Genomic DNA, 25,572 nt, shown 5'->3' on the forward strand with positions numbered 1-25,572 from the left:
CACGCCCACCAGCCGGTTGGCTAACAGTTTTGCTAAGATCTTGGGTTCAGCATTTAACAGTGAAATGGGCCTGTAGGATCGGGCCGAATTCCGCGGCTTCCCCTCCTTGTGGATCACCACAATGGTAGCGAGTCTCTGGTCTGGGGGGAGTTCCCCCCGCTCGCGGGCCTCGAGGAACATTCTGCGCAACGGCGCGGCCAGCGCGTCAGCTTTCAGCTTGTACAATTCCACCGGGATACCGTTAGGACCCGGCGCTTTACCAGACCGCAACGAGCGGATCGCCAGGGCAACCTCGTCATCAGACAGGTCTCGATCCATGTCCTCACGGTCAAGATCGGATAGGCAGGGGAGGTCAATATCTTCCAGATAGGAGGCCGAAGCGGATTCCGGGAGGGAGGTTGCGGAGGTATATATCCCCTCGAAGTATTCAGCGAAGGATCCGGCTATAGCCGCCGGGTCCGTCAAGGTTAAACCATCCTCACCCACCAGTTCCGGGACCACCCGGGACGCCAATTGCCGCTTGTCCAACCAGGCCAAGAGCTTACCAGCTTTGTCACCGGAATCATAAATCCTTCCCTGCTGTTCCCTGCCCAAGGCCTTCGCTGCGTCAGCAGTGGTGGCCCGGAGCTCGGATTGTTTAAGCGAGATGGCATGGATCAGGTCGGGTGACGGGCCTAGCTCCAACTGAGCGTCCAGTTCCGCAAGGTCAGACTCCAGCCGCACCACGTTTTCATCGCGGCGGCGGCGTGCCTCCGCGATCAGGGAAAAGGCCTCGCCACGAATAACAGTCTTAAAGGCCTCCCATAGGGAGACGGCTGAGTCTACGGAGCCAGTATTCTCAACAAAGTACCGGTCCATAGCCTTGGTCAGGAGGGATCGGGTCTTCGGATCGCGAAAGTACCACGGGCTAATGGGGGCAACTCGCGAGGATGCGGGGACCTGGAAGTCAAACGAGACCCAGACCGGAGAGTGGTCCGAGATACCTCGGGCCAGGAGGCGCGCGGTGGAAACAGACTGCGCCTGGGCCGCCGGGGCCAGGACGTAGTCCAGCCTGGAGAAGCTACCGTGAGCACCCGAGAGAAAGGAGTACTGTCGCTGTGTAGGGTGTAGCAGACGCCAACAATCAATCATCCCCATGGAACATACAAAGTCAGGCATCCAAGACTGGGAAGGGCGAAGATCCCTGGGAGGAAAACGGTCCAGTTCCCCTGAGACAACCGAATTGAAGTCCCCACCCACCAGCAGCAATCCCTCGGGAAGACCTAAAATGGCGCCACCCAGGTCCCTGAATGTAGTCTCCTGCAACCCCGGGGGCACATAAACCGAAACCAAAACCAGTGTGCGGCCCTCCCATCTACCCACCAACGTCACGTATCTACCTCTATCATCAGCCAGCACAGACTCCACCTCCAACGGAAGGGACGCGCGCACCATTATGCCCACCCCCCTGGAACCCGAAGAGAAACCTGCGTGAGCCACCATTTTGTAACCCCGTCTATTCAGGGCCTTGCATGCATGACCCACCAAGTGGGTCTCCTGTAGGAAAACTACATCTGGCGAGCATCGCTTAATCATTTGTAACACAACACCCCTCTTGATACGATCCCCCAACCCGTTTACATTCCAGCTCAGCAAATGAAGCAGTTTACCCCCCATCGTCAAGGACGCTCCGCGTCCCCCCCCCCCACCTCCCACATCAGCGCCCAGTGCAGCGAAATAACATACCAAAAGTTCCTCAGCCAGAATAAGAGACTAAACAAAGAGAAAGTACAAAAACACACACCCCAACTACCCCCCACCCTGCACCCCTGCATCAGACCAAAATCCACCCCAACTAGCAGTGTGCCTGTCGCCCCTTAACTAACCTACAAAAAGCCCACGAAGGAGAAAGGAGGCATCCCATCCCCTCCCGTCATCCCCCATATCAATAACAAAATGAGTCAATTTAAGCAGCAGTGTCTAAAGTCGAAGCACCTCACGGCCTCCCAGTTCTCGGAAGACAAGTAGCCAAGAAATCATTCCTGTGCAGCCGCTCCTCCGGTGGCTCCCTCCGTCCGGTCGGTGGATTCAGGCCGTTCCTGGGGTAGGGTGTCGAGCCAGTGTCCCGCGTCGTCAGGAAAGTCGAAGAAGAAAGTCCGGTGGTCTCGCTCGATGCGAAGCTTAGCAGGATAGAGCATAGAGTACCGTAGGCCCATTTCCCTGAGTCTCCGCTTCACCCCGGTGAAGCTCTGCCGCTGTTTCTGAACGGCCTGGGTGAAGTCTGGGAAAAAGTTCACTTCCGAGTTCTGGAAATGGAGAGGGCCCGCGGTCCTCGAAGCCTGTAGGATAGCATCTCTATCCCTATAATTGAACAGCCTCGCAATGATGGGGCGCGGGGTAGCTCCCGACTTGGGCGGCCCACCAGGAATCCTGTGGGCCCTCTCTACCGAGAAGAACTTGCTCAGGCCCCCCGGTTGTAGGTTCTTCACCACCAGTTCTTCCACAAAGAGTTCAGTCGAGTCCTCCTCGGCCTTTTCCGGTACTCCGGTGATGCGGACATTTTGGCGCCGCGCGCGGCCTTCGAACTCATCCAGCCGACGCGCCAGCACGCCATTAGCCAGTTTCAAAGTGCGCACCTCCGTCTGTATATCCGAGACATCCGTGACCAGGCTGGATGTCTTAAGGTCCAAAGATTTCACCCGGTCATTGGTTTTCCCAAGGTCCGTCCTGATGAGATTCAGTTCGATTTTCAGGGAGTCGACCTTGCTGGATAGCTCCTCGCGAAGTGTGTGCACCTCCGTCCTCACCCCCGATATCGCACCCATGACGTCCCTTAACGTTATCTCGGAATCGTCCGGCGACTCATCTCTCCTCGGGTCTCTTGTTCGGACCACCTGCACCGGTGATCCCTTAGACTGGGAGAAGCGCTCGGGGATAGTAGACTGGGATTGGGACGGCTTCCTGTTGATCCGTTGAGTCTTGCCCGCATCCGAGCCACCCTTGCCCGCCATGTTGGCAATCACGGGATAAAGGGGGGACACCGGGGGGCGAAAGAGTCCAGCGGGGTATGTCCAATGCACACAACGAGGATTTCAAGATCCAGAATCAGGTTCGGCCAGCAAGGCGATCGAAGCTCAGGCGCACCCCTCGGGCCGGAGAAGCACTGGCAGGGAGGAACTCCGTATGGACACCGCTACGTTCCACCCTGGCACAAGCGGTGCGGGAGGAGCATCCGGAATCGTCGACACAACTAAGGCTAGGAATGTCCAATTTTCAATCCGAAAGCGGGAGCCGCATCAGGCCCGGCTCAGCGACCGATTCCCACCATCGTGGGACAGGATGGAGAGCAGGATTAATTCGGAAGATCGGGAGGTCTTCGGAGCTCCGAGCTCACGCGGCCATCTTGGTTGGCAGCGAAGCTCCTCCCCCCCTGCTTGAATATTTTTACTGCGAGCTCTTCAGGTACTAAGAAGGAAAAATGACAATAATACTACCTACTTACTTTAAGTTGCAACTCTTTAGAAAGACTGAAGTCAGTCTATCCTGCAAAAACTGATATAAATAAACGATGACAACATCAGCACTTCCTCTTTCTTTGCTACTCAGCAGTCAGACAGGTGCTTTTCCTTAATATCTTGGATATTAATTGTTGTTCTATACTGTATGCCTTAACTGATCGTTGAGGTTTTGACCATTGTACTGTTTTGCAAAAAACACAGTTGATGGACAGAATGTAGAACAATGTCATACATTCACACCAGTACAAGGATCTGGGCCTAAATCCATCGTTTTTTTTGCACTCCACACCACCCTGGGTTAGACACTGGCTATATGCAAATCAGCTCTGGCCCTGTGCCTCATGGGAACAGTCCAGTCCGAACTACCAAGCCATGTCTTTCCCAGACCGGAATCAAGCATCCAAGGACCGGTTTCTGGCTATCAGCCTTCATCAGCCTGGATAGCTTGACTCCAGTGGTGTGGAGAGCCTGGGACTCACGTCTGAGTATACCCAGCACACTCGGGGTGAAAATTGCAAAAAACACAGTTGATGGACAGAATGTAGAACAATGTCATACATTCACACCAGTACAAGGATCTTGGCCTAAATCCATCGTTTTTTTGCACTCCACACCACCCTGGGTTAGACACTGGCTATATGCAAATCAGCTCTGACCCTGTGCCTCATGGGAACAGTCCAGTCCGAACTACCAAGCCATGTCTTTCCCAGACCGGAATCAAGCATCCAAGGACCGGTTTCTGGATATCAGCCTTCATCAGCTTGGATAGCTTGACTCCAGTGATGTGGGGAGCCTGGGACTCACGTCTGAGTATACCCAGCACACTCGGGGTGAAAATTGCAAAAAACAGTTGATGGACAGAATGTAGAACAATGTCATACATTCACCCCAGTACAAGGATCTGGGCCTAAATCCATCGTTTTTTTGCACTCCACACCACCCTGGGTTAGACACTGGCTATATGCAAATCAGCTCTGACCCTGTGCCTCATGGGAACAGTCCAGTCCGAACTACCAAGCCATGTCTTTCCCAGACCGGAATCAAGCATCCAAGGACCGGTTTCTGGCTATCAGCCTTCATCAGCCTGGATAGCTTGACTCCAGTGGTGTGGAGAGCCTGGGTCTCACGTCTGAGTATACCCAGCACACTCGGGGTGAAAATTGCAAAAAACACAGTTGATGGACAGAATGTAGAACAATGTCATACATTCACCCCAGTACAAGGATCTGGGCCTAAATCCATCGTTTTTTTGCACTCCACACCACCCTGGGTTAGACACTGGCTATATGCAAATCAGCTCTGACCCTGTGCCTCATGGGAACAGTCCAGTCCGAACTACCAAGCCATGTCTTTCCCAGACCGGAATCAAGCATCCAAGGACCGGTTTCTGGCTATAAGCCTTCATCAGCCTGGATAGCTTGACTCCAGTGGTGTGGAGAGCCTAGGACAGTGCAAAACATTGGAGAAGGAGACAATGTACATCCATTACCTGGTCAGGATTGTAGATCTTTAGTCCTATTCTGTCCAGATGATCTTTCCTAGTCCACTGAATTACCTGGCCCTGCAACACCTTAAGGCAAAGTGCCTCAGGAGAGGCCCAATTTATGCACAGGAGATCTTTCTCTAGAGGGCTGGAGGAAACGTTGTTTATGGCTCGTTCACATGCATGTCTGGAACAGCAGAGCAATGTATGAATCAGCCCTGGATATGGATATCGAGCCCGACGCAAGCCGCCAGGGATGCAACTTATGCTGTGAAGATATCACAGGAGGACAGTGATCAGAGCAAGAAGATGCTCTCCACATCAATTGTCTGGAACTCCTTATGGGCCAATCTCCCATCGCTTTTGATACTTGCTGATAGACCACAACTATGAGCATTGTAGTGCTTATGGTTGCGCACCCGTTGGTGCATTGTCCTGGAACTGTGGGTTGGGGTGCCCTTAATGTGTTATTATTGTTCTTGCATTGTTCTTTATTGAGTTGGTGCAATGTTGGCAACTGTTATTGTACCACACTTGAGGGGGGCATTAGCCTGAGGTTTGGGGATAGGATCCACTACCACATCTTTCTGACCTGGAATGTTTGGGGATGGCTAATTATTTCAAGAGATACAGAGTCTAGAAGTATTTGTGGCGCCACGTTATACACACAGCATACCTTCAGGAGATGCATTTGTCCTTGTGTGGCCAACAGCAGCTGCATAGGTGGTGGGGAGGCACAGTAGGAGATAACACCAATATTACGCTGGGTAGTCCAGACAGCCATTCATAAGGATAAAGCTAGTCTTTTAGTGTGCAATCAGAAAAAGCTGAAAGGTAAAGCACAAATGTTGCATAAACTAAGTCCTTGGCTCAGCTCTACAAGGTTTGCTTTCACATCCATGGGTGGAATTAGTTCAATGCATCAGTGCCGATTTATTTTAGTTCTGCAGACCCCCCCCCCCCCCCCTCCTCCAGCCACAGGCTCCAGTACATAATTGAGGTGGTCTCAATGTTTTTAAAACATTAAAAGGGAACGGTGGTAATCCAAACTATCATTCGTTAATGATTTGCACACTCACACTTTAAAATAGTTATTTTTAAATGCCAGGATCTAGTGCACACAATATTAACATCACAGAAGATAAAAAGCAGGTAAGCTTGTCATTTATAGTGAAAACTGAGAACATTGTAACATCACAATTTATAGTCTCACTAAACATTAACAAACGTTTTCAGCATAACTCAATTTACTAGTTGTTTCAAAAGCTTAATATTTTAAATAATGATCCATCTTCATAGGAACCTGTATCGTCCGAAATACCAAGAAAGTAACCATCAACTGTGTTAACTTTCAGACTACCTCTAGCCAAGAAGAGGTCCCTTTCAGAAAATCACGTAGATAACTGCATCTAGGATATCTTTTTGACCTCCAAATCCGAAGACAAGTGTTCTGAAATTCACATGGGCCACTTGCACTCTATATTATGACAGACGTTATGTCATCACATGCATTTTGCTATATGCATAAAACTGAACATCAGCAGAGATACCTACCGTGTGGGCGATGCTAAGAGACTGGCTCAATGAGTATTACATTTGCCACGTGAAATGTCATATTGTGAAGTACCCTGGGAATTAGAGATTTTAGAGGAAACAGTGCAATTTAAACTCCCATGGGATGGTAAAAGGATATACCAGAGACATCTACAACAAACCTCCTAGAAAGCTGGTTGACTGAATGAGGCAGTATGGTAGAGCTGCTTTGGGGGAATGATGCCTGACCACAAGAGAATGAGTGACCAATCACACAGACAAATGGTAGCTGAATACTCGTAGATAGAACTGAGGGCAATCTTTTTTGTGCGACCCAATAACTGATCGGAACCTGGGAGAGAAGGGATTGGGAGGTGGAGTTAAATGTTAACTACAGTGTTACTACAAGCTGTGCATGTCTAGGTTGCTGATCATAGTACTTTTATGTTTCTTTGATGGAGCACAGTGCAGTAACTGAAGTGCAAACAGATGTTGATGATTATTTTGCGTTAATGATAATACATTTTTCACAAAGTACCAAACTGTCCTGCTAATTGACCAGCCTGTTGTACGCCCATGTGCAAGAGCCTGTTGCTCTATGATGATGTACACAGTACTATTGCTTGAAATGCCAATTAATATATATATATATTTTAAACAAAATTCCTGGATCAAAATGTCTTGAACTGGAATTGGTGCTGCTCATGAATATGTCTATCCCACATTGACAAAACACTGTCTCAAGCACCTTTATGGACAGCTACAGGCCATAATTGTGATAATGCTTAGCAAGCTCGGATAGTCTGCCAGCAGGTTTTACTCTCCAGGCAAAATACTTGCTGTTGGCAAGGTCCAGAAGAAAGGGAGAGTTCTCAAAACTAGAAGTGGGTGGCAGAGTGTGCAGAGTTTTACCATTCTGTGCTCTGCTTGGAGCGTGGAGTTCGGCAAAGACTCTGCCACCCACTGCATAGTGGAGTTTATCAGCACCCACTCCCCAAGGTACATGCTATGAAGTACCAGCATGGAGCGCTGTGTAGTATGATAAGCTTGTGGAGTACGGGGACATCTTAAATAATGTGACAGACGTCTTCAACAATGAGCAAAAGTGTGTCAGCTCACAGCAATGGGAAATAAAACATGATTCCAGCGTGAGATGGGCTGATGGCAGAGCAGTGACTTTATTAATATGCTGGGGCGAGGTGACCCGGAAATTAGTGCTCGCTCATCCCGGAAGAAACTGCCATCTGCTGTCCTGGAATAGACCGCACCACAAAGGATCGGTTTGCCACGCAAGTACCACCACTCGAGCCTCCAAGCTGTGTGTACTGCACCGCAGACAGTGACTCCCACTGTCTTGTGTGGTGGTGAAGGTAACGGCTGACAGCCGACCAGCCTCCGGTACCAGTTGAGGGAGCTGCACCTCCTGGATAAGATGAGAACATATTTCAGGCAGAGCCCAGGAGAGGACACAGTATGGTCAGGTCAGAGACCGAAACCCTCCTAAAACTCCGACAGTCTGAGAACGAGGGCACACAATGGCAACAATGTGCTTCAAAGTTTGGAGAGTAGATCTTTCCGTATAGTAATGCTGCAAGGGATACCCCAACTACTTGTAATTATTAGCGTTGATAATATGAATGGTATTAATAAAAATGTCTGCCATTGTTTCTAAGAATATTTATATTGATCATAACTAATATAGGAATTAACCTATTAATAAATAGCACATTTATACATCAAACATCACTAGGCTCTTGGTGCCTGAACAAAGTGATTCAACAACACGGTGCCACGGATCGGGTTGTTATTTTACATTATTATGGTCCTCAAAGCGCTTTGAAGCAATCTCCGAAAATGCCAACACCAGCTCAAGTGCTGGCCAGGGACATTGCGCCGGTTCAGCCGCTGTGATTATGGTGAAGTGATTAAGCTGCAGTGCTTGCAGTGGTGATGTAATCAGTCTTCCAGCTCAAGTGTCTAGCCAGGGGCAACTCGCCCGTTCAAGCGCTGTGATTATGATAAAGCGGTTAAGCAGCAGTGCTTCCAGTGAAAATGTAATCAGTCTTTCTTCCAGCTAAAGTGAGTGGACAGGGACATTGCGTCCGTTCAACCGCTGCAATTACGGTGAAGCGATTAAGCTGCGGCGCTCGCAGTGCAGAGGTTATCAGAGTCTACGCAGGCGGAACTTCGCAGAATCTCGCAGAGTTTTTATATGACTTTATGGAATTCCGCAGAGTATATCTGAACGAGTACCGCCCATCCCTAAACCTGAAGCACCTCTGCCTTGTTCTGGGCTAAAAAACTGCAGTTACTGTTATTGAGAAGGTATCTTCAGTCATTTATAGTCACTCTTTTGAAAAGGGCAAAACTTCCAAAACAAGTTAAAAGGGTTCTGGGGAAGAGAAACCTAGTGCCCTTTCAACGTAATGACACAATCACTCTCAAAGTCAAAGAGCATGTCCAGACGTTTAGTTTATGTTCTCAAAACAAAATAAATATAGCAGACTACACAGAGCATATTTTGGCATCTACTACGGCCAGTCCTGTCCTAAGGACATACTGAAGTCTTCTGCCCATCAAAGGAATTTCTATTAAGTGACTGTGGCATATGATGAGGAAGTACTTGAAAGGCTGGTGTGTCCAGGATACAATGAACATGAACGTATTTGGCCAAGAGAGATAAAGCTTATTTGCCCTGAGCACCAAAATTACTAAAGCAAAACTTTCCTCCCTGGGTGGACCATTATCCTCATTACACAAACCTGGATGCAGGGATATGGGAGACATGTAAGTCTTTGACAGCAATACATACTATACATGGCTCTAAGGAGCAGGGGCAGCCCTAAGCAAATTAAGATCACTCCAGCGTGGGCAGGGGTTCTGCAAGCCGCCTCTTATGCTGGCCTGCTTGTGAGGGTTTCTCAGACACCAACAAAATAGCACATGTCATGGTCTCACTGATGGACAGAAAAGGCTTAGGCTGCTAGCCTTAGGCTTAGGCTTACAGAGCCTCTCACAGCTGGTGTGATTCCACTGACAGTATCTAGAAATTTAGCACGTGGGTTTTTTTCCTCACTACCACATAAAAGGGGACATCTCTTCTGTGGCTCTCGCGTTAAGTAGGAAACCATTTCTGCTGGGGAACTCAGACCTCTTGGGTTATGAAAATGTGAGTGATTGAATAAAATCAGTTTACAATGAGCGTAAGCAATATTCACACTCCTCTAATTTTTTATTAGCCTGATCAAAAAACTGCTATCCATCCTTCTTCTTTATCGAATTCAAAAATAGAAAACCAACCGAAGATGTTGGAACAGGAGACCTGCTTTGCCCTGGTCATTTCATCAGAAAGGTTGTGGTCCACTCATTTATATCTGATCAGCCTAAATTTCTGACCCTGTTGAAGCCTCTAGCATCACTGAGCAAGTGATGCGTGGCATGAGCCCTGAAGCTGCAGACAGCTCCTGAGTAAGGAACAGACTTAAAATATTCTGCTAAGGAATAACAAGCCTTTGGGTGTGCTGTAACTTGAACAACTGTAAAACCGAGACCTTGAATTCTTGAAACTCTGCCCTACAGGCAGAAAGAGCTTCAAGGACTGGCTGAAAGTTATCGCAGAAAAAAGGTGTCTGATTTCTTGACTCTTCAACCCCTCCCCCCCCAAATCAAGTGCCAGATCAATAACCTCTTTGATTTCTTCTTGTGGTGTCTTCCAGGCTCTACATGCATAAGACCCATCTTTCCATTTCAGGAACTATTACACTACTGCTTTATCCTGGTGGGTGCTTTGTACATGTCTGCCTATGGGGAGTCAGGAAAACTTTGGTCTCCTTTTTAGGTCTCGGACCGACGGCTGGCTTGCCAGCCGGAAGTCGGAGAATTAATGTCTTTCAGTGGGTGGTTTAAACCCGCCTCTCTCCTTGTCTCTCCTCCATTGGCTGGCTTCCTAAACGGAGGCCAGCCATTGGAGGAGATTGGCGTCCCTCGAAAGAAGCTCCATCTCTTTCGGATTCGGGGGCGTGTTGGTGCTGTTCTTTCCACTTTTAAGCCCCGCCCCTTTTGGGGACGGCCAAACACGCCCCCGAATCCGAAAATTTTCGGAGTTTCGGCCGTCATTTTTTTGGGGTCGCAGTGAAGGTGAGCCGTTCCTTTCTTGTCTTCTTCTCCCTTCCTATCCTCTTCTTTTTCTTGCCTTCTTCCCCCTGATTCCCTTCTTCTGCCCCACTGTCCGTGTCATTTTCCCGCCCCCTTCCGCTGTCCGTGTCTTTTTCCCGCCCCCTCCCGCTGAGGAGGTCGCAGCAGCGTGCTGTCATTGGGAACAAAGGCTTGGGATTAAATGAGGCTGATGTATCCGCCACATCTGAGATAGCGTGATGCTATATGAGCCGTATGTTGTGGGCTAAAATACTGCACGGCGCATCTGGCGACCGCAGGAAAGAACGGGCTCGTTTGTAGCGCACACCCGTGCGTCTGCAGGGGCTGTAGTTGTGCGGGGAGGAGGGGTCACGGATTGACGACGGAAGAGCAGGTACACTCTGTTAATACTAGCCTATAAAACCTAGCGGGTGCTTGTTCAGGCGCCTGCCGTTAGAAGTAGCCAATTAAGTAAGTGCTGTGTAACTTATCAGCGCTTCCCCCACTTTCCCCCCGTATAGTGCGGGGTGTAGGCAACGCGTTTGTAAGGCAGAGTGCACTGGAAGCTGGCGAGGAGTGACCCGGGAGCGGCCGTCCTCTCAGGGACCCTTCTCACAGCAGTGCTGTTGGCTGGGCGGACAGGGATTAGCGCAAGATGTTCCGTTTCCTTGGGGCTATTGACAGTTTTAAATACTAGGTTTTGGTCCCAAACAATTAGCAGCAAAGCTTTGAATTTTATATTGCTGCCAGATCCGCATACAATTTGGCCTGCGTAGAACTGGGCTATACTCCGGGAACACAAATACAATAGGACCCAGACACCTGAGGCTACTCTAATGCTGGAAAAGGCCCGGAAGAGTCTTGCCCTTCGCAACCAATGCCACCCGAACCGCCGAACGCGCTTTTCATGTTCAGAGCAGGACAGGAGTAAGTCCCGGGGCACGGCACAGCAGGCGGGCGGTGGACTGTGAGGCTGCGTAGTCCCGTTCCTCCTCCCGTCTCGACCCAGACGGTGAGTTGTCGGGTCGGGTTCTTCCAGCTACTGCTCCCCCGCACCGGCAGCGTTAGGGGAACATCTACTTGGCCCCCACTCCTTCGTTCCGCTTTGCACCGTCTAGGCCTCATTGGCCAACCAGCTCCAGGTAGTAGACATGGGTTGGGACATATTGTGAGCCTGTACCCACCTAGTCCCGTACCTAGTCCCGGGCCCAACGGTGAGCGTCGGTTCGGGAACCTAACCGCCAGTGCTTCCACGCAGCGGCGGTCATAAGATGAACATTCGCTCCCCCCTTCCTCCCCCCTCCCCCCTCCCGGTCCGCGAACGTGCCCGGGGCCCTGTTTACTCAAGACACGTTGTGGGCTCCGGTCTCAGCCCTTCATTTATTTATTTCTTTAGCTGGCATATAGCGCTGACTTAACCCGAAGGGTCAGAGCGCTTTACAATAGGAGCAGTAATGGTAAATGAGGAGAAAATTACAAGTGAACAAAATACAAAAGCAAACGTTAAGTTACATGAGGCAAATGTGAGGTATAATACTGCAATAAATGGCAGACACCCCCTAGCGCTGCTTATCTTATGTAACAGCGACAAAGCCGCGGGGAGGAATCGTGACCCACTCACTAATGGCACCCGCGGCTCGCAGACCCTCATCTCAGTCTCACCCCCAGGCGCCGCACTTAAGGTTTTAGCACGGTGCCCTCTTTGAGATGAACACGAGCATCCGCTTTCTTTGTGACTGCACCCTTGTTATGTGCGAGTGCAACTGTTTTTTGCTTTTTTTACCAGAGCAATGCACGCTGCGCTTTATTTTTGGGGGGGCTTTAGCTGCATGAGAACCCCTGGCCCAGTGCTATGTTTGTCCCGTTCTCACCCCCCCTTCCCTCTGCCCGCAGCTCTCCTTTGTCCCGTTCTCGCCCCCCCTTCCCTCTGCCCGCAGCTCTCCTTTGTCCCGTTCTCGCCGTCACCCTGCCCTCTGCCCGCAGCTCTCCTTTGTCCCGGTCTCACCCCGCCCCCCTGCCCTCTGCCGGCAGCTCTCCTTGCCAGGTCCCCGTTCTCTTGCTCGTCGCCCTAGTTTTTTCATCCCACTTAAAGCCCTGATGTTAACGAAAATGCATTTTGCACTTGTTACTTTACCTAGGATTTATCTTTCATTCACTTAGGGGTGTGTGCGTTATATTTATTTACATGAAGGCAAAAGGCCAACAGAACAGTTCTAAAATGTTTTGTAATGCTTTATACACTTTTCTACGACGTCCCCTTGGGCGTTGCAGGCCGGTACGCCACATTGACAATGAAAGTGTCGTCTTCGGAGGGAGGGGGTCGTTGCATAGGATCGGGCGTTCTTGCAGGATGTGGCACAGCGTGCTCTGTAGAGGCGAAAGACTATGAAACCTTTTAACAGTTTCTAGGCGTTTCCTCCCACTGTAGGCTTTAATTAGTTCGCTGGGAAGTGTGGGCTGTGAGAGCTGTGAGATCTGGTTGGGGAGAGTGGGCTGTGAGAGCTGTGTGGGCTGTGAGAGCTGTGTGGGCTGTGAGAGCAGTGTGGGCTGTGAGAGCAGTGTGGGCTGTGAGAGCAGTGTGGGATGTGAGAGCTGTGTGGGGTGTGTGGGTTGTGAGAGCGGTGTGGGCTGTGAGAGCTGCGTGGGCTGTGAGAGCTGTGTGGGCTGTGAGAGCTGTGTGGGCTGTGAGAGCTGTGTGGGCTGTGGGAGCAGTGTGGGCTGTGAGAGCAGTGTGAGCTGTGAGAGCTGTGTGGGCTGTGAGAGCTGTGAGAGCGGTGTGGGCTGTGAGAGCTGTGTGGGCTGCGAGAGCTGTGTGGGCTGTGAGGGCTGTGAGTGCTGTGAGGGCTGTGAAAGCTGTGTGAGCTATGCGAGCTGTGCACTCGTTTTTCTTGCCTTCTGCCCCCTGATTGCACTCGTTTTTCCTGCCTTCTGCCCACTGATTGTGCTGTTTTTTCTTGCCTTCTGTCCACTGATTGTGCTGTTTTTTCTTGCCTTCTGTCCCCTGATTGTGCCGTTTTTCGTGCCCCTGCTCCCCTGATTGTATTATCTTTGCCAGTGTTTGTTCGCTGCAGATATTGCCTTTGCCTGTGTTTCTTTGCTGTCGTTATTGTCTTTGCCAGTGTTTGTTTGCTGCCGTTATTGTCTTTTCCAGTGCTTGTTCGCTGCTGGTATTATCTTTGCCAGAGCTGTGTGGGCTGTGAGAGCTGTGTGGGCTGTGAGAGCTGTGTGGGCTGTGAGGGCTGTGTTCAGCTGCCCACTCATCCACCCATACTCCTCCATCGACCTATTTCCCTGTGCACCCACCAAATAACACATCCTCACAACCTCACCCACATTCACCAATCAATAACCAAAATAACAATTAAACAAAGCACTTAAAATGTGGACTCCAGAAGTTGTGGTGATACCCCAAAAAGGCCCCCAGAATCTTGAGATAATATTCTAGAAGTAGCCCATAAAACTGAAGGCAGTACTTCAGGGTAGCCCTCAAAACTGGATGCAAAATGCCAGAGTTGACCCCCAGAACTGAGCACAAAACGTCACAACGTCCCTATATTGGTTCTTTTTCGATTTTCTTCCCTGTTGATTCAGCATCTTCCCTAATAAATATGTTACTTTCTGATTGCCCTTCCCCCTACTCAGGGATAAATAAAATCAAACAACACATTCGAAGTAGGAGAACTGCAGAACCCACGCAGTTTATAACCAATTTGAGGGGGAAACACTCATCTTTGCCGCCACCGCCGAGAGTCAGTTGCAGGCACAAACAGCAGCAGGGAGCATCAGGGAGCTCCAACAGCCACCGCCGCCACCGCCAAGATCTCCCAAGGCACCGGACTCCGCGCCGCCGCTCCGGGAGACCACAAATCTCGGCAGGCAACGCGGCGGCGCGTGCAGAGTGACGCGCCTCGCGCCCAGAGAGCGCCAACGAGGGGATAAAGACCGGCAAACCCGGCAGAGCGGGGGGAAACACTCACCTTTGCCGCCACCGCCGAGAGTCAGTTGCAGGCACAAACAGCAGCAGGGAGCATCAGGGAGCTCCAACAGCCACCGCCGCCACCGCCAAGAGTCCCAAGGCACCGGACTCCGCGCCGCCGCTCCGGGAGACCACAAATCCCGGCAGGCAACGCGGCGGCGCGTGCAGAGTGACACGCCTCGCGCCCAGAGAGCGCCAACGAGGGGATAAAGACCGGCAAACCCGGCAGAGCGGGGGGAAACACTCACCTTTGCCGCCACCGCCGAGAGTCAGTTGCAGGCACAAACAGCAGCAGGGAGCATCAGGGAGCTCCAACAGCCACCGCCGCCACCGCCAAGAGTCCCAAGGCACCGGACTCCGCGCCGCCGCTCCGGGAGACCACAAATCCCGGCAGGCAACGCGGCGGCGCGTGCAGAGTGACGCGCCTCGCGCCCAGAGAGCGCCAACGAGGGGATAAAGACCGGCAAACCCGGCAGAGCGGGGGGAAACACTCACCTTTGCCGCCACCGCCGAGAGTCAGTTGCAGGCACAAACAGCAGCAGGGAGCATCAGGGAGCTCCAACAGCCACCGCCGCCACCGCCAAGAGTCCCAAGGCACCGGACTCCGCGCCGCCGCTCCGGGAGACCACAAATCCCGGCAGGCAACGCGGCGGCGCGTGCAGAGTGACGCGCCTCGCGCCCAGAGAGCGCCAACGAGGGGATAAAGACCGGCAAACCCCGCGTTGCGGGACGCGAGCGGGACGCCCGGGGCGAAGCCCGGGCAAAGGGCGGGCCCTCTTAGGCCCTCAGAGGCCCGAGGAGCCTGGCCTGGGCCAGACACCCTGCCACTTTACAAGTAGCCAAAGGACATCGAGACTGCAAAACTGTAAGTTGGCTAAAAACTTGCTGCCATATATTAGTGTGAGTCCCTGAGATCTTGTTGTACTGAAATAGGTACTGGTCTTTGGCATTAAGTTTATTTATTCCTCCTGTTTAGGGGGCTATTTGTTGGGTCTGCCATGAATCACCCAGAGACCAGAAGCATGGCAGCCGCTGGGGCAAAGAAATTAACAGGTACCTTAGATGACTTTATAGTACGCACACATGCTCTCATAGATGAAGGGATCATACAGATGGACAGAAGGGTGTCTCAAGACTTAGCCATGGCAAAACGTTCTTCTCTGGGCCATATTGCTCAAGCTTGCACACCCAATAATGTATCCGCTCCAAAAACACTTGTAATGGTACATAAGGGTCAGGGTTCCGATTTACCAGCCTCGCAGGAAGGCCTGGAGGCGACCCCAAATCTCTCCTTGTTGCTGGAAAATGGCCCAGTGGTAATTGAAAATGAAACTTCAGCTAGTACCCTGACTGAAAGGGGGAGGAAGGAGGGGGCAATCCCTAAACAAAAGAGTATTAAACAAAAGTCCATTAAAACGACCACTCGAAAAGGGAAAAAACCCCAGACTAGTAAAATCCATGACCCAATTCAGCTGGATCCAACACAGTCGAACGTGAGCACTAACTTAGATGCACACGCCGATATTAATGACACCGCAGGGGGGCCCCGGGTAAGCGTGGGCATAACACTAAGCCTGCCAGACGAAACCATCTTGGATAGTAGTCTGGAGGGAATTTTGGAACTAAGTGGGGTAGTTGACAACCAAGCGGGAGGGGGAGAGGACAGTAGTAGCCTAAGCATGGTTAATAATAACATCTTTGCAATGCTAAAAATTCTATTAGAACCTATTGAGGTTAGGCTACGATGTCTGGAAACAATATTGACTAACATCCATAAAGATATTAGTGCCCCTAGCTTTAATGCGAACAATAAAGTTCCACCAAAAAAACCAACTATGAATAGACCTCCCACAGTTGCAAAAAATGATGTCATTATCAATCCACCATCAAACCCTACCACCATTCCACCTCCAAAACCCACCAATAATCCACTTCCAAAACCGACACCAATACCTAAAAATTCAACTACAACTGATAAAGCAGCACCACCCACACAAACTCCCAAGGATAAAGCTAATGTTGAAAAAAGGGAGTCACGTAGAAACATACATCTACCACCAGAAGCCTCTCCATACGTGGTGGTCCTTACTGGAGTCCCACAACCTGATAATAAATCATATGAAAATAATGGGGGACTTATAAATAAAACAATACACTGGCTAAACGACAATTACCCTTTGCCACCAGCCCTTAAAAGCAATATTCTCATGGTTGAAAGGGCTCCTTGGGTGGGGTATAATAATAACAACAAAAAAAGGACACACGGTGATTGCGTGGTGATAACATTTGAGAATCCCCGCACCGCAGAATTTATTACATCGAGGCCCCCAAGAAATTATGGTCTGTCTATTGTGGCTAGGCCTTTATCCTTCTTTTATCCGGAGGGTGAACAACCGGATAATAGGTGGAGCTGGACCAGGGACAAACGATACAATGGTGGTAATACTGGTCAGGCTTTTGATAATAATTATCACAACACACAGTGGAATGGGAGGCTTGAAGATGGTTGGAACACTGTGAAACACAAAGGGAGGCCCCCTTACTCTTACCCTCAAGGCTATGACCTAGGGCACACAGGCATCCCGCAATTCCCTCCGTTCTTCCCATGTTACAACCGGTATGATTGTTTGGAAAGTGTGGATTGACTCCCCGAGACCAAGGAAGATGTCTTGCTGCCTAACAACTCTTTGGGCTTGGGTTCGATAAGCTGTCCAGGGCCTGATGAAACCTTAGAAATACAGGGGGGGGATCAGTCTATACAAGGGAGCCTGGTCAGCAGACCAGGGGACAGTATAGATACCTCAACTGCAGGAAAAGATTATTGTAAGGTGCTTTTCTGGAATGTGGCTGGGCTAAAACAAAAGATTACCAATCCAACCTGGGATGAGGCCATTACCGACGTGGGAATACTAGCCCTCCAAGAAACTTGGGCTACCACCCCGATACATCTTAATGGCTATAAAACATACTTTACCCCGGCGGTGGGTGGAACACATGGGAGACCTAAGGGGGGGGTTGATTGTATACATATCTAATCTCCTAGTATACGATAACATTTCTTTCTCCCCTGGATCCAGCTATTATCAAAAAATTGTAATTTACACAAGGAAGGGTCCAAAGATGGTTCTTTTTAATTTTTACAATAATTGTCCAGATGGCATGATTAAGGATGTACTTGACACATTAACTACAGAAATGCAAAATGAACTTGATAAGAGCAAGAGGGCTGAAGTTATGCTATTATGGGGGGGTGATTTTAATTGTACTCTCTGCAAAAAGGGCCAAAAGGGTATTTGTGGTTTAATGCTGGAACAAGATGTCAATTTAACGCATTTTGAACATACCCTATTAGGCGACTCACTAAATGAGATAATTTTTTACTTTAATTTTGGGTTTTCAAATGAGTTAGCACATTATACAATGCCATTTGTACCAACATTTGTTGGTCGGGGTGCCTCATCTACCATTGATTTTAATTTATGTACGCTCAGCTCTGCGAGCAGACTGATCAAAGCAAATATCATGGACTTACCATTGAGTGATCACCTGCCACAGGTATTAAAATTGGAGAACCTATTTGCTGTAGCTGATATTAGAGAGGGTCCGGACCAAATGGTCCAGGACGTGAGGTTGGGTGCTCAAAATGGTTACAACCTTAAATGGAGCAGACTGGTCCCGGATGATTTCCTGTATAAAATATTGAGTAAATGCATGAATAGTTTCTCGATCTGTTTAGATGATTACGCAGAGCATTGTGATATAATAACCCATTTTAATATTATCTCCAGTACTATTAAGGAAGCTTTGTGGGTTGAAAGGAAAAACTTTTTAAAGTCCAATAGGAAATGGTTCGATAGGAACTGCACTAGAGCCTTAACAAAGCTTAGACTTGCAATTCATAAAAGACCACGGGATGCAATCCTAATTAGAATTGCTAGGAAGGACTACAATTTAGCACTGAAGGACAGAAAGGCCTCGATAAAAAGGGAGGCTTGGGACAATCTATGCGCTGCCTCAAAATCAAAGGACCCGGCTGCTTTTTGGAGGGTTATTAATACCCCCCTCTTACATGAACAAAAAGCACGCTTGGAAATTGCGATCTCAGAAAATGAGTGGGTGGCTCATTTCTCCTCCCTTTATAAGGCTGTGGAACCAACCCCTGATATAGGCCAGGACGTGGGGTTGTTAAATTTAGACACTACTAGAACTCTGACTGTAACCCTCCCAGAAGTGATAGCTAGTTTGAAGGCGACTAAGGGGGGCAAGGCAGCAGGGCCAGACGGCATACCAGCTGACCTCTATAAAGCTAACATCGAATTATGGGGGCCTTTGCTGGTTCAGCTTTTTAATGCCGCCCTGGTAAATAGCCCAATCCCTACCTGGTTTACATCGGTAATAGTCCCAATCTTCAAAAAAGGTGACAGGCTAAGCTGTACTTGCTATAGGCCAATTTCATTATTGGACTCTTCTATAAAAATTTTGGGGAGAGTGATTTTAGCAAAACTGCAGAGCTGGGCTGAGGATAATGGGGTGCTAAGTGATTTTCAATTTGGGTTTCAAAAGGGTTTGGGGACCATTGAGCAAGGCTTGAATCTTTTCACCTTGCAACAGAAATACATAAAGGTTAAAAAACAACGTCTATACCTCACTTTCGTTGACTTAACATCAGCTTTCGACTGTGTGTCACACACTAAATTATGGTCAATTATGGCCGAATTGGGGATAGACAATGCCATTATATGTTTTCTGAGAGAGCTTTATTCTGGGGCCACTGCTAGTGTCAGATACGGGAATAATGGTGAATGCAGTAGACAATTTGGGATTGGTAGGGGTGTGCGCCAAGGGTGCGTTTTAGCCCCCTTTTTATTTTTGTTATACATAAATGGAATGGAGAAGCATCTCGTGCAGGAGGGCAGAGACATGCCTATGGTGAGAGGTAGGCCTGTCCCTGCACTGATGTACGCTGATGATGCCGTCCTGATGGCACGCACAACAATGGCTTTACAAACTCTGGTTACAGCCTTTAACACCTTTATGCTTGGCTTAGATTTGAAAATCAATTGTTCTAAAACTTTATCAATGTTCTGTGGGCCCAGAACAAGCAAGCATTTGAAGCCAATCTTCATAAATACCAATCCCTTGGAAAGGACCCCTACCTTCCCGTATCTGGGCATATTGTTTCATGAAAGTGGCTCATGGACTACAGCAATCCATGCGAGATCTCTGTTATTTTCTAAGACTATTATGGCCCTAAAATGCTTTATGAAAAAATTAGGTAAAAAACCCATAAAGGAGATTTTAACTGTGTATAATGCGACCTGTATATCTGTAGCCACCTATGGTGCCGGATTATGGGGGTACTCAAAGGTTAATGCGCTTCAAATCATGGAAAACAAGTTTTTATGTCACATTCTGTCCGTACCCCAAAGTACTGCAACAATGATATGCCATGCTGAACTGGGCACACCCTATATTACAGACACTATTAAAATTCAGCCAGTCCTCCTTTGGCATAGGGTTTGGACAAATGATGAATGTGTTGTCAATCGGGCTATTTTAAAGGATATCATGGTACTGGACAATATTAGTGACTTTAAATGGATAGGCTACGTCAAAAACTTTCTTGAAAAAATAAATTGCCCCCAATACTTTGAGGACCCGCAATCCATGGAATATATATCTAGAAGGGATTTGAAAAATCTATGTACGGTGTACCTCAAGGAAATGAGACATATAGAAGAGGCGAGAAAAAAGACTGTTTCCGCCCACCGGGACATTCTATGTGGAGAGAGATTGCAGCCATATCTTTCATTGTATATGTCCAACCATGAACGTTACCTCTTGACCCGTTTTAGACTGAATATTGTTTTTAGGACACTATCGTTCCCCTTGATGAATTGTTGGTCGAAGGATCTATGTCCTTGTCCATGTGATGAAGTATCCCATCAATCCGATATACACATATTATTTTTTTGTAAATTTTACACCCTTCCTCGAAAGAATCTTATCATCCCTATCCTCAAGGATCTAAATGTATATAGATGCCGCCTAGCGTTTACAGAGTGCCAGAAAATGGAAACTGTTTTTATGGTTGCCTCAATTGCAGAATTTTTAAAATTGGTTTTTAAGTGCCGTAAATCAATTCGACCTGACTGATTGCTTTTATTGTATACATGAATTAATTTTGATGTTTTTCTTTCTTCTTGTGTTTTTAAAAAACAAGCATACTTCACCTCCTGTAAACTGCATTTGTCATGCTACTTTCATGGTTATCTTGCTTTTTAACCGAATAAAGTATTTTTGAATTGAATTGAATTGAATTGAGTAAGCGGCCAAAACTGGGTTTAGACTTCTCCAGGTTAGAAGGTCAACAACACAGAAAGAGATGTAGTCTATGAGAATTATAACTTTTACAATTAAGAGTATACCTCTTCATAATTAAGCTAACTGGTACATTATGAGGTCATTACCATTGCTAAAAGTTTTTGTCGCAGTCCTTACTCTATTAGGGTGTAGCAAGCTGAAAGTGCAGACAATGACAGGTCAAATCATAGATGTAACATAGATCTGTATTTAAACCCCAAGTGAATTACACCTTTTAGGAGTCCAACACTTCTCCCCCCTAAAAAGGCACTTCCTCCTCCTCACTCCAAAGGTATGTGGGGGAAACCAAGTGATTGACACACAAATGTCGCGTTACGGTGCACTCAGATTGAGATCAAGACATTTTCCTTCCTTTTGTGGAGTGTCATTAGATTTCTGCTAGGAACTCTACCCGGCTCAGATTAAAGGCAATTTTAACGGCCAGGTGAAACAGCAACTTAACATAGCAACAATAGTCCTCCTTCGTTTACCAGCAGAGCCAAGCATCATTGCCAAGCATCATTCATAAACAAGGTCTCAGAAGCCACACAGACTTTGCTCACTCTAAGTAGATTGAGCCGTGTTGAACATCCAGTGTATAGAAAGCCTACCCATCAACCTATTAAGAATAACCCTGAAAAGAACGAAAACAGAAACAATTCATGTTCCTAATTAGACCAGGAACGCACTTAAGGGTCCACTTTGGTCTACATTGCCAGAAGGACTAGAATTCTGTAGAACTGCATTTCACATGTATTAGGCAGTTTTAAACAGCATGTGTCAGACATCAATTTCATGGGATGCATATCCATTTGCCAAATTCTTCAAGTGTTTGCAGATTGTCTGAAGCAAAACAGTACAATTTCTATTTCTCTTGGTTTTATGTTGGTTGGCGGTTTCTTCTTTTCACTCTGTGCAGCTCCCACAGCTTTGCGGGATCCGATATGTATTTAAGGCTTATCCATGCAATTCCAAAACGCAATAACAGCACAAAATTAGGCAGTCATTTCCATGTTCTTTGTAAGGGCCTACCCCACCCCTTTGTAAATAAAAGTGAATAGGTTACCACTGCCTGAGCCCCTGCTCAGATTACAGAGTGTTCAAATGTTTTCTGTAAAGCATGCAAGAATACAATAAATTACATGTACCTGGTACTCAAGGTATGCTAGCTTTTTAGGCCCCCTTTCATTGGCCGTATAACGTCGGCTGGAGTACTGGGTCATCAAATGAACATAGGCCTTCTGCTGTGCTGCAGTTAAATAAGAAAATGCAGGATACGGAGTGACGGGTTCTGGGAGAGGAACAATGGTCAATGTCGTCTGTGGTATCTCCTCAACCTCTTCAGATGACGTGGCTGCACGAGGCATAGAAACTTGATCATCCTTCCTTGAGGATTTTTCACTTGTCGGACTGAAAGGAAAAATGTAAGTGTTACATAATCTACAAACATCCAGTTTCGATTAGTAACAATTAATTGATGATTTCACTAAACGAGCTGTGTCATACACCAAACTCCATAAAATGTAAATTAATAATAAAAATAAATACAAAACTCCTTAATATTTAAATGTCCTCAAAATATTTTGCTAATGTTACATTGGTCCTTTAAATGCCTGTCGGTAAGAATACATTCTCTTGCCTCAATTGGTTGTCCTGCTTCTGCGCACCACAACATATCGATAAGAAAATAGCAAAGGCATACATTCATCAAACAGGTTCAAGATAAAGTAACATACATGTGGCCGATTATTTATTCTCTCTTGCTAACACTCGTAGTACACAAAAGGATGCATCTGCTCTTACGCAAACTTAATTCACTAAACACCAGATATTATTTCATGACTTTTGAAATGTAAGCCCTCTGAGCACTATTTACTTTGTACTCTTATATAAGAGTTAGCCTAATGCCTCCTCTGAGCCTGCCTGCTAAGTGTGACCCCATCGCTTTTTCTGAGTGCCCTGTTGCTGCTTGTTGTGCCCACGCCTCGCGGCCCCCGCTCCGCGGGTGCCGCTCGAAGGCTTCATAGCGCTGTTGAATAGCCTGCCTGCTCTAACAGAGGCTTCGCCGAGGGATTTCTCAATCAGCCGGGACTGCGAGGACCAGCGGGCGCTGCGTTGCAAACGCGCCACAGCTGGCCCTCTTCCCGCCCCCTCCTCCAGGACTTTAAGAACGGAGGGCTGAACCGAACCAGCGTGCCTGCTAAGCGTGACCCCATCGCTTTTTCTGGGTGCCCTGTTGCTGCTTGTTGTGCCCACGCCTCGCGGCCCCCGCTCCGCGGGTGCCGCTCGAAGGCTTCATAGCGCTGTTGAATAGCCTGCCTGCTCTAACAGAGGCTTCGCCGAGGGATTTCTCAATCAGCCGGGACTGCGAGGACCAGCGGGCGCTGCGTTGCAAACGCGCCACAGCTGGCCCTCTTCCCGCCCCCTCCTCCAGGACTTTAAGAACGGAGGGCTGAACCGAACCAGCGTGCCTGCTAAGCGTGACCCCATCGCTTTTTCTGGGTGCCCTGTTGCTGCTTGTTGTGCCCACGCCTCGCGGCCCCCGCTCCGCGGGTGCCGCTCGAAGGCTTCATAGCGCTGTTGAATAGCCTGCCTGCTCTAACAGAGGCTTCGCCGAGGGATTTCTCAATCAGCCGGGACTGCGAGGACCAGCGGGCGCTGCGTTGCAAACGCGCCACAGCTGGCCCTCTTCCCGCCCCCTCCTCCAGGACTTTAAGAACGGAGGGCTGAACCGAACCAGCGTGCCTGCTAAGCGTGACCCCATCGCTTTTTCTGGGTGCCCTGTTGCTGCTTGTTGTGCCCACGCCTCGCGGCCCCCGCTCCGCGGGTGCCGCTCGAAGGCTTCATAGCGCTGTTGAATAGCCTGCCTGCTCTAACAGAGGCTTCGCCGAGGGATTTCTCAATCAGCCGGGACTGCGAGGACCAGCGGGCGCTGCGTTGCAAACGCGCCACAGCTGGCCCTCTTCCCGCCCCCTCCTCCAGGACTTTAAGAACGGAGGGCTGAACCGAACCAGCGTGCCTGCTAAGCGTGACCCCATCGCTTTTTCTGGGTGCCCTGTTGCTCCTTGTTGTGCCCACGCCTCGCGGCCCCCGCTCCGCGGGAGCCGCTCGAAGGCTTCATAGCGCTGTTGAATAGCCTGCCTGCTCTAACAGAGGCTTCGCCGAGGGATTTCTCAATCAGCCGGGACTGCGAGGACCAGCGGGCGCTGCGTTGCAAACGCGCCACAGCTGGCCCTCTTCCCGCCCCCTCCTCCAGGACTTTAAGAACGGAGGGCTGAACCGAACCAGCGTGCCTGCTAAGCGTGACCCCATCGCTTTTTCTGGGTGCCCTGTTGCTGCTTGTTGTGCCCACGCCTCGCGGCCCCCGCTCCGCGGGTGCCGCTCGAAGGCTTCATAGCGCTGTTGAATAGCCTGCCTGCTCTAACAGAGGCTTCGCCGAGGGATTTCTCAATCAGCCGGGACTGCGAGGACCAGCGGGCGCTGCGTTGCAAACGCGCCACAGCTGGCCCTCTTCCCGCCCCCTGCCACTATATAGTATTGAACCTACGACGCGCTAGCGGGACGCGCGCGGGGCCAAGCGCGGAGCTAAGCCCGGGCAAAGGGCGGGCCCTCTACGGCCCTCATCGGCACGAGGAGGCAGGGGCAGGGCCCAACCCCTGGACCATCAGAGACGTATCTATAAGTAAGACCTTGTTGCTGTGTTGTCTGTGAACTGTGTGATATTTAAATGGCGACAAAAAAGAAACCTGCTCCTTTGCCCGCAAACACAATGGATAATTATGTTGTGCAAACAGTAAAGAAAATAAATGAACAAAGGAGGGAATCATTAGGGTTAAGCCAGTCACCAGATTTGCGTAGGTTAAGCCCAACTTTACCCCTGTCAGCTGAGGACAGCCCCTTTGTGCTGGTGGAAAACAGGGTCTCACCAAATGTATCATCTAGGATTGAGACTGATAGCCAGCCATTGATTACGCTAGCTTCGCCCGTCACTCTGGATGTGGACTCTGATAATGTTACTGATTCAGACCCAGAAACTGTATCTGGTCCTGTGGAGGACGATCTACCACTAACTGAGCATACACCACGGCCGGTACGCGCCTGCGTGAAGAACCAACGGAAACTGGGCGGCCCAAGGCCAAGAGTGAAAAGGAAAAGAACATTATCCCCAGGCCCCTCTAGAGCTGCACAAAAGGCTGTAGGGGATGGGATTTTAAGAAACAGAGGAGATGATGAAGTAATTACTAAACTGCTTGAGGTTGTAGAGGGTAAACTTCTTGAGATTGTAAAACCTCTGATCTCCAAAATAGATAAATTACAGGCAGAAGTAAAACGACTTGGAGGTGTGCAAACAAAGCTGACGGAGGAAATAGGTAGTCTTAATACTCTACTAACAATAAGAGATACTACCGCAAGGGTTAATCTAGTCGGGGAAGGGTCATCTGGTGTGTCGACCAATGTAGTGCAAATGCCGGCCCCGATTGTGAATCACAATAATGCAACTATGGTAGAGTGTCCATTGATAGAAAACTTACCCCAAGCACAAGTTCACAGAACAGATCCCCTGCAGTTTATTGAGGAAGCCTCAC

General features: G+C 49.0%; 1 protein-coding gene across 1 annotated transcript in view; it reads right to left on the reverse strand.

Moving 5' to 3' along the window:
• Positions 1 to 25,572, reverse strand: part of ICE2 (interactor of little elongation complex ELL subunit 2) — an 823,034-nt gene that overhangs the window by 765,338 nt on the left and 32,124 nt on the right. Inside the window, exon 3 of the mRNA XM_086955805.1 lies at positions 22,135 to 22,396. Coding sequence (XP_086811931.1) covers positions 22,135 to 22,396 — 262 coding nt within the window. The remainder of the gene's footprint in view (positions 1 to 22,134; positions 22,397 to 25,572) is intronic.

Source organism: Lissotriton vulgaris, chromosome 2_1 (genome assembly GCF_964263255.1).
Source record: "Lissotriton vulgaris chromosome 2_1, aLisVul1.2, whole genome shotgun sequence".
NCBI lineage: Eukaryota > Metazoa > Chordata > Amphibia > Caudata > Salamandridae > Lissotriton > Lissotriton vulgaris.